Here is a 13184-nt window from a genome sequence, read left to right on the forward strand (position 1 = left end):
TTTCTTCCGATTCCTAGGGTTACCACCCTTAGGAGTAAGCGTATAATAGCAATGCAAATTAAATGGATCTTTGAACCACTGTCATTCTTGGCTCGGTTGTCTGTTTGAGTTCAAATTTTCGGCATTATATTCTGCTATTAAACACCTTTAATTTGATGTATGTCAACCTATGCTTCAATTTAAGATTTCTTTCTGACTCCTTGCGGGACGTCAAAATTATATGACAGAAAATTGATATTTCGTTAAAAAAGTTTATTTTTAGGTGTGCTGTTTGCCGTTAAACGCAATATTTTAAATAATTAAATTGCTTATTTGCACATTTTGGATAGGGAGACAAACATACAGTAACTAACAGCACATAGGTAGCAAATTTTATTAATCTGTTATGTCGTAAACATGTATCAATATCATTGTTGAAGCGTTTCAACGCAAAGGAAAGTTCCAGAAAGATTTAACATATCTTTACAGCGGCTACATCAAGGGCACATGCCCCTTTATATTTTAATGCTTAAAACTTCGTATTTAAACTTTACATTAATATAAAGGAAATTCGCTTGGTTTGTCTGGTTTGTCAAATAAATATTTTAAGTTTAAATAGCCGTGTAGTCGGAGGTGGATAACGGGGTGATGGGTAGGGGAGGGCTTTTACATAGTTGGGGGTGGGTGGGGTCCTAGGAGGTGGGGCTTCGCCACCGTGGATGGAATAGGACTCCTGACGCAGGTAGAGCTGAGGATTATAGGGGTTAATCTGGGACCGCGGGCGAATTGGGAGTAATTAGGCTCCGGGCGAAATAAAACTCGGGCGGAATAGGACATAACCTTTGGATTGCACCCTCTTCCAAGCCATAGCTATAGTAGCTAGTCTTAAGGAGCTAGTCCTATAAGGGGGGCGATCTGGTCTAGTGGTAGAGGGTGGGGCTTCGGTACCAGAGGACTCGGGTTCAAGTCCCGCCAATGGACTAACTAACTTTAACTTTAATGTATTTTACCCATGTGATAATGCCGCAACCCACTGTCACTAGTCTGAAGTGTGTAAAAAGGTTCAGGGCCACAACTAGCGTCTTAGGATGTAAAGGTGGGGCATAAAGGAAAAAGGAGGTCATATAGAGGATCGCTTAGTACAGGTGAGAGTATGGGAGCTGGTCTAGTGGTCAGCGCAGGACTTCAGTTCCAGAGGTCTTGGGTTCAAATCCAACCAATCACGAATTGTGTCTAATGTATAATACCGCGGCGTAGCGTGAAAAATTTGAAGACTTTTCAGGGCTATAACTTAACGCCCTAGAATATGAAGGTGTGGCAAAAGCAAAAAGCACAGGTCATAGTACAGCATCTACAATGGATCCTGTTGTAGGCCATAGTTAATGTTTACAACTCACAGTGATAACGACGCTATCTCGATTCATAAATTATCCTCGCTCTCCCCCTCTCTCTCCCCACACATAGCTATATACAGTTTATAATTTTGTAAACAAGGCATTGGACTAACATCCCCATTATCCCAGTAAGTGGCAGTATCACTATCACTTGTAGGATTGTTCAGCCTGATATTCAGCCCAGTTTTATCCCGGTTGTCGTCCTGTAGACATTGATGAATGGTGTAAGGCGATCTTCTCCAGGATCAATGTCCTTCTTGACGGTCCTTTCTGTCTCGGTTTGATTATCCTTGCTTCATACAGGATTTTGCGTCTTTTTCGGGGTTTTTTCACTAATGGAACAGTTTTAATGCACATATATAAACATGTATAAACTCATGTATAAAATAAATGTACTGTATAACATACATGTAAGTGTAATACAGGCGTGTTAGCTATCCTAACCTAACCTAAACTAAACCTAACTTAACGCAGCACTCCAGCACAGCCCTAACCTAAGTTTTAAATCAACCAATAAAATATTTATTTCACTGTTCCCGTTAGTACTTGTTCCAGTTAATAAGGTCATTGTCATGTACTGTACACCGCATTTCAAAGATAAGATATTAATGTATAAAATATACAAATGTAAGGTATTTTTATATCACGGATTTATTTGGTTGGTCTATTTGGTCTATTTGGTTGGTCGTCGGTGTAATTGAAAAATGTTCTTGATTTGCCTAAGAGACCCACAGAAAAAAAATAATATAGTATCAATAAAAGTCCTTCGAGAAAATTATTCAAACAGACCTTTTTACAACAAATTGGCTCCTATCTTACCTACTAGGCTCCTATTGGTTTCAAAGCCTGAACCTATAACTAATTTGTGTGTTCATGTATTAAAATGTGTTTTATAAGTACGACTTGATTGAACGATTGCACAGAAAACTGCTTAGGTTCGCGATTTTTATATGAAGAACGATGATGTATTAGTTTTGTAAAAAATTATCTTCTGGGAAACTGATTTATATATTTGTATTAGATATTATTTGTACACGAGATACAGTTTGTCAATCTACAAAGGAATCAGTCCATGACGAGGCACCGCCTTCTCAAGTTATACGATATTTCTGATTGGGTTTCAAATTACATTCGCACAACTTGTAGATTATCTCATTAATGATATCCTTTGTATACTTAGTGATGCGTTTTACTTGTAGATTATACAACTGGTATTTGGAACACAACAAATTTAAAAGTGTATAAAAGTTAATCCCTTATTAGATTTGTTCAAATCGGTTTAGTCTTTATGTAGGTAACTAAAAACGCTAGTGTATTACAAGTTAGTATGTAATACAAGGGTGGGCTGATATGACTTGTGTAGCTTTAAATATAAGTCTGGACCATTTACTAAAAGGCTAAAAGCCACTTAATAAAGAATAACCCGGTTCACATTCAAACGATCAAATATAGGTTAGGTTAGGTAGGAGGTTAGGTTAGTCAAAGCCGAACCTTCCTAGGCGAACACTGTATTTACTTACCTACGCAGTTCATAGCTGTTGTTTTACTTGAGATTGTAATAAGGAAAAGTGAATGACTTTCTTGGGTATCAAACCGGCAACCTTTAGATTGCTATATGAACTTAATCGCTTGATAACTTTAATAAAGAACCTACTTAATTACCTTTGCAAAGGTATTTTAAGCTAAGTAGGAGTAAAATGGATTTTATTATGTGTGTAGATTTGTTACCCACTAAAATAAACTTTCTCTTTAGCCAGAATCAGATATTAAAAGCCAGATCAGGGACATCTGGGTTCAGTTTTTAGCAATCAAAAAGCTACTAGCTTTGCCTAGAGTCGAACCAATGACCTTTAGATTGGTAGGCGATTTTTAGAACAACAGAATGAGGAGTGTCTCTATTATTATTCTGTGCTATGACTACTTATCTAACCAGCTATGAATATATTCAAAATCCTCAACAGTTTCTTGTGTTGGTTCTTTATCTATTTCAAATTAAATTGACATATTACGAATATTATAACCAAGAATAATAAGAGCAAAGTATTCAGTGTCATAAACTATTCAGTTACCTAATCAGTATTTTCTTTTATTGTTTCTCTATTTTAATTACAAACTAATTTTAAACATACAAACGTCATAATTCCCTTAAATACTTCCATCAACTTCTAATAGTAATCAAAATTCTTCACTGCAGAGGATACAAATGGGGACAAAGGGAGTTTTTGTCGCATAAATCACGTGACACGTATCTCGCCTGCCATTGGTCGACCAAACCACGTGACTAATGACGTCATGTGATACCGTCACATTTACACGCCGCCTTTTGTAATCTGTTTGTGAATTTCGCCGAATCAAGCCGCACGGCCTCTGTAAATTTTCAATGGTAATTCACCTCAATTTACAACCCCGATTAGCCACGTGTGATTTATATGTCGCCATTGTTATCTTAGGTGGTTTAAATTTAAGAGTTGAATATTTGTGTTTGTTCATAAGGTTAAAAACTTTTTTCCTGCTACTCGTTTGATACATTGCTTCAATTCCGCAAACTATCATGTGCATCTATGGCTAAAACGTTAATAATTCTTTGAACAATTCGACGATTTATTAGTCAAGCCTCGTCTACACTGGTGTCACAACATAAAACACGATAAAATTTTTAAAAGTGTTACAATGTTTGCAGTAGAAATAGTTATTTATGTAACTAGTAGGCAAAGGGACTAGGCAGTTTGCACTTGCGTTACACATTATATTTTTCCTACAGTTACTATAAAGCATATAAATATTTAGTCTTTTAAACACTATTACATCACGTTTTTAGGTTAGGGTAAATCCAAACATTTACGGAATGGGAAACGTTGCAACAGCTGATCGTAGTCGTAATAAATGTAAACTTATTTTCAAGCGTACACGTATAACGTGCCTAATAAAAGCACGCTTTTTTGTGTTGTTGGGTTGGAATACTGGAGTGTGGAAAAAGAGTGCTGCAAAAGTAAAAAGAGTGCGGCAAAAGTAAGTAAATGCAGCAATTAGCAACTTTCTGTGCTATAATCAGTGCAAGGAAGGCCACTTTGTCAGGTGACTGTAGGAAAATTTGTTTTCAAAACAATTCAGAAACATAAGTTTACAATAATAGTTAATGCCACGTTTACACCGGAATCTACAACGACATGCTTACACATTTGCTGCAAACAAGTGTTGTCAACAAATGTCTTAACATTTGTTGTTAACTTTGTTGTTAACATAAAAGTGACTTTAAAAGGTGCTGTAACTTATGATAAAAACTTCTTTTTGAAACTAAATTTCCCTTGTAAACACTGAAATATTTTTGATAAAATTTTTACAAAATTAGTCTTCTGTGGAGCTGGACTTTGTCATATTCTAAGCCTAATCTTTCTAACATCAAAAGGTCTCCCCAATAGCTTAAACATCTTAACAGTAGGTTTTAAGAAACCGGTTCCGAGACGATAACGGGATTTTATAACGATTGCGCAACAGTTACCAAAGTAACAGTGACAAATAACAGGTTGACCTAGACCTTCAGGTGTGTGGTTTGGTTATATACCGTCGCACCTCTAGTTCCATGTAAAGTATGTTGTCATTGCAACTAAAGTGTTAGCATTTCACTATAAGAAGTGCATTACTTAGTTGAATTAAATGCTTCTAAATATTTTCCATATAAATCAAAATCATGTTATTGCCAAAAAATTTGTAAATTTGTAAATGTCTCTAAAACTAAAAATAACTAAAGTAAATCCCATAAAAAATACACACTGCTAAGAAAACTTACCATTAATTACATTTAAAAAGGATTAAACATTAAAGCATTCCTTATTAACCTAAAATTCCCTTGAGCCATGCTTAAATTTGTATCATTTTTTACTTAATTGAATCATGACGAGAAATAAATAGACGGAAAATGGGTACGTGATAATGGAATAGGTATTATGAGTATGTCTACACTTATACTGTAAACATTGGACAACAAATATTTATTAAACATAAAGTAAAATTTATAGAATTTACAATGTCGATCACTTTTGACGAGTTATACCAAGAATTTCCGGTTTGTACTCGTGTATATTTCAGGTTTTATATTTTAAGAGTACAAGTTATTAAGTGGGTTATCATCACATTGCATTGCTGACTGGCATGATGTAAACTCATACTTCCAAACCATAATTCCCACTTTTTAACCCCTACACCAGGTAAACCTCTTGTAAAACCAGCGATATATTAAACCTGATCATCTAACTACTCACTTCACAGTGTACCAAAGACGACGAAGCTTTGAGCAAAAACTATAAACTAATTGAACTGATCCGTCAGTCAAGTTAGCAAAGTTGTTACTCAGAAGCGATCTCATTTGATGATTTATGTAGGTAGTTAAATGGAGACGAACTCTGACTAATCGTATAATTACCAACTTGAAATCGTTGCCAAACTGCATCAGGATCCTTCAACCTTGCCGTATTGATTAATGTTACTAATGCCGTAGTGAGAACTTCAGTTCCAAAACTCTTGATTGGTGGATAATCTTTTGATTTTTTTCATGTATTAAAAATATTGGGTGAAACATAACTAAAGGCACAGAAAACATATTACTATAACCCAGAATGCCAACCACATGGTAAAAAGCATTAAGTGTTTTGAGAGAGCTTTGCCTGTCAATCGTAGGCAGCGCCACCAGCGTTGCCATGCACTCAGCATAGCAACGCTGGTGGCGCTGCCTACGATTGACAGGCAAAGCTCTCTCAAAACACTTAATGCTTTTTACCATGCGGTTGGCATTCTGGGTTATAGTAGTATGTTTTCTGTGCTAAAGGTGACCTCCCTCCAAAATGTAGATTGAAAAGGGTGCCCGGAGTACCCAAATTTAGGTCGCGGGTCCCAACTGTACCTTTTAAACTATAGTTTTTAAGTTTTCATTAACAGTGTCAACTAGCCACTCTCATCACTGGGACTTTACTATCATAGTGTTCCCTTGGTTATCCTCAAAGAAATACGGTCAAATTTAGTAATACGCTCGTTATTTTGTTCAGAACGCACTTCTCTATGGCGACCGATGAGACGAGGGTTCATAGTCGATCCTGTAGCTTCAAATTTGCACACCCAGCATTTAATTATGTTCACTAGAGTTTGGTTGAGATCATGCAGTCTGTATTAAGCGTGGAAGTGTCGTTGTTATCACATAAGAAAGCATTTGGTAATAGTCACGTACACAGAAAGCACGCTGCTTATCGGTAAAGCAATCCATGGCAAATGATTTTCCACGGGCATAGCTACAAAGACCTGATTAGCTCCTTATCCCATCTCTCTTGGACATTCGGCTTTTTCCAAAATAAAAATACATTCCTTTCTGGGACACCCAGTACAAATCTGGTATGATGTTGTAGGAACTGTGAACACATATTTAATGCCCGTTTTGCGTTGATGTGATATGGTTTTTATTAAAGTTGCCTTTACTTAACTTCATTTAACCAATTTAACTTCGATCTTGCATTTTATGGGCGTACAAAATCAATCACCCAAGCTAAAGTAACATAAATTAGCAATGGCCTAGGAACCTTTGATACAATTGAACTAGGCCTAAATATAATGTGATATATTTACAGAGAGTTTCGATAGAGCGGAGATCTTATCTGTGAATAGTTTCGGCAAAAGGCCAGGACGTAATATATTACATACACACTTAATAATATAAAATAACTCTGTAAATGATGTATTCTGTTGCAGATGGGCGGAGTGTGGTGCAAGACTGATAAAAATCAAAGGACATTCAGCCACAAACAGCCCTTCAATACTACGTTGTCAAGGTGGACCGATCAAGTGAGTATATCCATTGACTTTGGATATTGAAAGTAGGCTAGCTCAAATTTGGCTATACTTTAGTACCCTGACATTGGTTAAAGGCGTCGTAAAAGGGTGTATACAAATACTCTGGAAACCATTTGTATATTTGAAGGTGTGAAAAAACATCACATAAACATGGGTCTAAAATGACTGGTTTTCTGTCTGTCTGCGTCTATGTGATTTTACAAATGTATGTATATACTTACTCAAGGCGTATGAAAGATACTTACTTACTCTTACCTACAGGGCCATTTATATCGGAGGTGATATTTGGCCGCACCAACAAGTCTTCGCCAAGTTAACCGGTCTTTCGCATCATCCTCCGTTGCCCCAATTCTCTCCAAATCTTCTTGCACTTGCTTCCACCACCTCTGCTTAGGTCTTCCCCGGGGTCGTCTTCCTGTAGTGTTTCCCTTTAAAACTCTTCCCAGTCTACAAACTTCACCTCTTCTTAATATATGACCAGCCCATCTGATTCTTCGGCACTTGATTTCTCCAATTACATAAATTATGTGCTATTATATACTGTAGTATTGATACATACTTTACAAATGTATCAGCATTGTTACAAATGTATGTTTGTATCAAATTTGAACCTCTAAAATAACTCAATATATTTACCTAATTTTAAGATAAGAATTTTTAAAAGGGCCACCATTTTAATTTGAAAAAATGTTAAGGTTGATCCTATCTGTCACTGCTTTCGGGGGTTAGGTTTGGTTACATTTGTGAAAATAACATAACAAATAGCTAGACAGACAGAAAACCGGACATCTTAAGTCCATGTTTAATGTCTTTCCATTTTTTCGACCTAACAAATAATAAAGCGTTCCACAGAGTTTTTATACGCCCTGTATAAAACTGAATAACTAGAAATACAGGATTTAACATGTTGAAGTCAAAATGTCTATTGTATCCTTGAAAAGTCTCCTTTAAAGGTTTATTTTTTGACCAGTCTGTAAACCCGTACACTTTATGTTGACCAAATGTAGCCAAACAATAATTACTCTGCCTGCAATTCACTGTAATTCCTAATTACATGTTGTACCAATGTGTGCAGACCGTGAGTTGTTATTGCAGCTCTCAGTTAGCAACAGTAATTACATTAATTACACCGTCATATGAGAGAGCAGAGAGCGTTTTGAACCAATTACCTTCATTTTGTTACTCACGATTTAATCGGGTCAGATAACAGAGGGAGAAGGTGATGTTTACATTTGTTGTACTCAGTTCAGAGAATTCCACTCCAGTCCTAGTGGGGAATAAATATGTGAACGTAAATTGTTTAGTGTGTTAGTGTTTGTTACTATTTACTCTGTTCGCGAATTTCCTATATAGTACGGTGTAATTCGACCATTTATATTAATTATTTAAGATGGGGATGCTACTGTGTGCGTAGTTTAACCCAAATATGAGTGTAGGATGAGTGGCGCGATCTTGTAGTCTTACAAGTGGAATAATGGTAGAATCCGAAACACGTTTTTCCTTGTAATTAACGAACTGATTTAATTATCAGGATTATTACAGTACTGTGGATAGTCGTAGTACTCATTAGTGCGGTACTAAACCTCAATATCTAAAGTGAATGCTAAGCTCAATATAGTCCCAGTATTCAATGGTAAAAATTTACATCGGTTAGAGCGTCAGTTTTTGGAGAGGTGGGAAAAGTTGAAATATTGTAGTGTTTTTGTTTTATGAAATATCTTGAAAACTTTGTGGCTTAGCACAAATTTGGTTGTTTTAAAACATATTCCACACATTTATAAAATAAAATAAATTATATATTCTTACAAAAATATAAATATACTCTGAGCAATGGTATGTTTTTAAATTACTAAGGACATTCCTTTTTTATACAAGTAAGAGTTTTTGTGATTTTTAAGACTTATTGTGATTTTAGTGACCTGCAAAATGTATTGATCTAGTTGGCCTGGGATTAGTTAGAATTATTGGCCAGTGAACTAGTCAGCCCGTTAAGCTAACTAATTTACAAAACAAAAACTTCAAATGTTTAACTTTATCAGATAGCTCCCAAAATTGCTTTGATTCGGCTTTGCTATACATACAGGGTTAGGCAAAAGTCTGGAACCCCCCCATTAACTTTTAAACGAATCACGCCAAGGAAACTAAACTGAGCACACCTTTATATGAAATGAAAATGCACTTTTTGGTCAGTATAAAAATTTTTTCCGGGACCCCAAAATGGGGGATTTTGGGGGCAACTCAAAAATTTCAAATGTTAAGCCCCATTGAGTGACACCTCATTTTAAAGGTCTTGATTTAAGAAAACAAACAACGCAAACTAGAGGTCCCTATCTTAACCCAGTCAAAAATGGCGGTCACTTGAAATTTCAAAAAAAGCAATTTGGAAATTTGAATAAAAAGTAATAACCCCCCTTCTAAGTTTTTTCTAATGTTAATTACAAAGATATCCTTTTGGTGGTTGTGCAACCTTCGCAGGTACTTTATTATTGTCAATTCAAAAATTTTGAATTTGCACCGAAAATGGGGGATTTTGGGGGCAACTCAAAAATGTCAAATTTTAAGCCCCATCGAGTGACACCTCATTTTGAAGGTCTTGATTTAAGAAAACAAACAACGCAAACTAGAGGTCTCTATCTTAACCCAGTCAAAAATGGCGGTCACTTGAAAATGCATCACACTATTTAATAACCTCTTATGAAGATTCTTGATCAATAAACAGTCAATAAACAGTGCGTACTTAAGTTTTATTAAAAAGCAAAACGTTATTAGACGTAATTTATGTTACAATTCTTATTAATCACTATCTTTCAATATGGCGTAGGAAAACATCTTAACATTAATAATTATTATCAAATTTTATTGCTTCTACTCACCTAATTTCCTTATAAAAGATGCTCGAATTGCTCCCCTTGTACTGTCTGGACATGTCCTAGCCTGTTGTAAAAATGTGAAACAGCATGTTGAATGGATTCTCGTGGAACATTGTGAATTTCCTCAACTATCCTGTTCCTCAGATCATTGATGCACTGTGGTTTTGTTTTATACACATTATCTTTAATGTGGCCCCAAGCAAAGTAATCAAGTGGTGACAAATCAGGTGACCTTGCAGGCCACTCGACAGCCCCTCGTCTCCCTATCCAGCGATTTGGAAACATGTTGTTCAAATACGTGCGGACATCCCGGCCATAGTGTGGAGGTGCTCCATCTTGCTGGAACCAAATCTGATCACTGTTATTAGTTGCTAACTGGACAGCGGGAATAATCTGCTGTTGGAGCATTGTCAGGTACACTGCAGAGTTAAGATTACCTTCAATGAAGAACGGTCCGATAAATCTATCTCCTACAATACCAAGCCAAACATTTAATTTTTCCGGATGTTGTGTATGTTGTTCTCTCATCCAGTGAGGGTTTTCATCAGACCAGTAGCGACAATTATGCCTGTTGACATTTCCGTTTACCATAAAAGTTGCTTCATCTGAGAAAACAATGTTATTTAATTGAATAGTATTGTTATCAATACGTGACATCATTAACTCGCAAAATTCTACTCGACGATCGAAGTCATCCTCAGATAGTTCCTGAACTAAATGAAGTTTGTATGCTTTAAAACCGCTGTCGTGTAAAACTCTACGCACTGATCTTTGGGAGATCTCTACACTTAGGCCAACAACATTTGTTGAGACATGGGGATTTTCTACAACAGATTGCAAAACATCCAATGACTTTTCTTCGTTTGTAGCAGTTTTCGGTCTTCCTGATCTGGGACGGTCCTTGACACTGCCTGTCTCTTCAAAACGTTGAACAGTTTTTATTACTACTGATTTTGAAATAGGGTTACGATTAGGAAAAGAATCATTAAATAAGTTTTTTACCTGTACATAACTTCTGATTCTGTCACCATATCCTCGCATAATTAGTATAGTGATCCGCTCTTGTTCACTCAGCTCCATTTTACAGTAAAATTATGAAACATACCATATTGGCTAGTGGTTAGTCTCACCCAAATGCCAGTCTGATAGTTACTGATAAGGTTGTGGTCCTAGAATGTCAAAGCCGGTGAAAGTTGCCCTCAAGAGTTATTGTTTTCCAATGTGGGTTTTTCGAGTAATGCGGCTGGTTTTCCTCAATGTACAATAATTGTAAGTGAACTAATAAAATTACTCTGGAAGTAGATGACAAAGTTTGGTTTGCACAATTTGTTTTCTTAAATCAAAATCTTCAAAATGAGGTGACACTCGATGGGGCTTAAAATTGGACATTTTTGAGTTGCCCCCAAAATCCCCCATTTTCGGTGCAAATTCAAAATTTTTGAATTGACAATAATAAAGTACCTGCGAAGGTTGCACAACCACCAAAAGGATATCTTTGTAATTAACATTAGAAAAAACTTAGAAGGGGGGTTATTACTTTTTATTCAAATTTCCAAATTGCTTTTTTTGAAATTTCAAGTGACCGCCATTTTTGACTGGGTTAAGATAGGGACCTCTAGTTTGCGTTGTTTGTTTTCTTAAATCAAGACCTTCAAAATGAGGTGTCACTCGATGGGGCTTAACATTTGAAATTTTTGAGTTGCCCCCAAAATCCCCCATTTTGGGGTCCCGGAAAAAATTTTTATACTGACCAAAAAGTGCATTTTCATTTCATATAAAGGTGTGCTCAGTTTAGCTTCCTTGGCGTGATTCGTTTTAAAGTTAATGGGGGGGGTTCCAGACTTTTGCCTAACCCTGTATACAAACGTATGTTACCAATTTATACAACTTTGACCTCTTTTCGTCATTATGAAGTAAATTAGATGCATCAGACATTACTTTGCAAACGCAACAAAATATTATAGTAGGAATTATTCTAATATAAATTTTAAGTTAGCCTAAATTGACATCGACTAATAGGTATAGCCATTATATTTATATTTTTTCTTTAATAAGCAAAATAATAAAAACCAGAGTACCCTGAAATTCATTTTTTATTTAAACTGATACGTATTTCGGCACTAAGGCCATGATCACAGTATGAGTGTTATGAAAGTATGTAAACAATTAAAATAAATAAAATAAAAACTTTTATATTTTGTATATATTATATATTAACTTATATTTTTTCATTTGGGACTATTTTCTTCGAGAATATCGGTGAAGGAATTTTAAACCCAGAAATATTGCCAGTTGATATCCTTGACTCCACATCACAACTTTTTTCTCCCTGAGGATAAAAATAACCTCATTGTTCCCGCAACACATGTATTGAAAACAGCTGTTTTTACAACAGTGCAACGAAGAAGTGCGGACTTATAGGTCCACTACATAACACATTCTTCATTGTTGCCATAACCGAATCCCACGAACAATCCTCTGCATGTTTAACAATGGCAGGTTGGCCAACGTGACATAATTAGCATGAAACCTACACAGTACTACCAACACAACAGCTGTTGCAAGCCTCTGCCCAGCTGATACAGACAACCTCTGTAGTTGACAGCTGTCAGCTAGAAACTTACACATCAGCTGATATGGGGGAAATACTATAAACGTCTAAACAGCTGATTGAATGAACGTTGAAGAGGAATAAAAAACGATTTGTTATGGTTTTATAAATGTTTATAATGCTATGGGGTTATTCTCATTCATTGTTATATTTATATTATTTATTTTACTTTGACAGGAGGGATTTGTTAATTTGCTTTACCCATGCTTCACAATGGGATGTGGACGCAAAAGAGGAGATTTTGGTGCTCTAAATCTACTATAGATTAACTCATCCTTTATTATTTTAGAAATTTTTTGTTAACTTTTTTTTAGTAATTCTTCTGATGTAAGGGCAGAATTATTAGTGTCAAGTAAACAATTAAGCATTAGACTTTTTATGTTGGAATGTTTCTAATTGTTTTGTTATAATTATAGTATTGGGAAGATTGTTTTATGGACAGCTTTTTAATGGTTAGAAACTAGGCCCATCTAACCTTCACTATTGGGCTTTTAA

General features: G+C 35.7%; 1 protein-coding gene across 1 annotated transcript in view; it reads left to right on the forward strand.

Moving 5' to 3' along the window:
* Positions 1 to 13184, forward strand: part of LOC128995973 (uncharacterized) — a 37722-nt gene that overhangs the window by 16417 nt on the left and 8121 nt on the right. Inside the window, exon 2 of the mRNA XM_054421068.1 lies at positions 7107 to 7199. Within this exon, the coding sequence (XP_054277043.1) occupies positions 7107 to 7199 (93 nt within the window). The remainder of the gene's footprint in view (positions 1 to 7106; positions 7200 to 13184) is intronic.

Source organism: Macrosteles quadrilineatus, unplaced genomic scaffold (genome assembly GCF_028750875.1).
Source record: "Macrosteles quadrilineatus isolate MER2022 unplaced genomic scaffold, UCM_ALF_1.0 Scaffold_5__1_contigs__length_97177068, whole genome shotgun sequence".
Taxonomy (NCBI): domain Eukaryota; kingdom Metazoa; phylum Arthropoda; class Insecta; order Hemiptera; family Cicadellidae; genus Macrosteles; species Macrosteles quadrilineatus.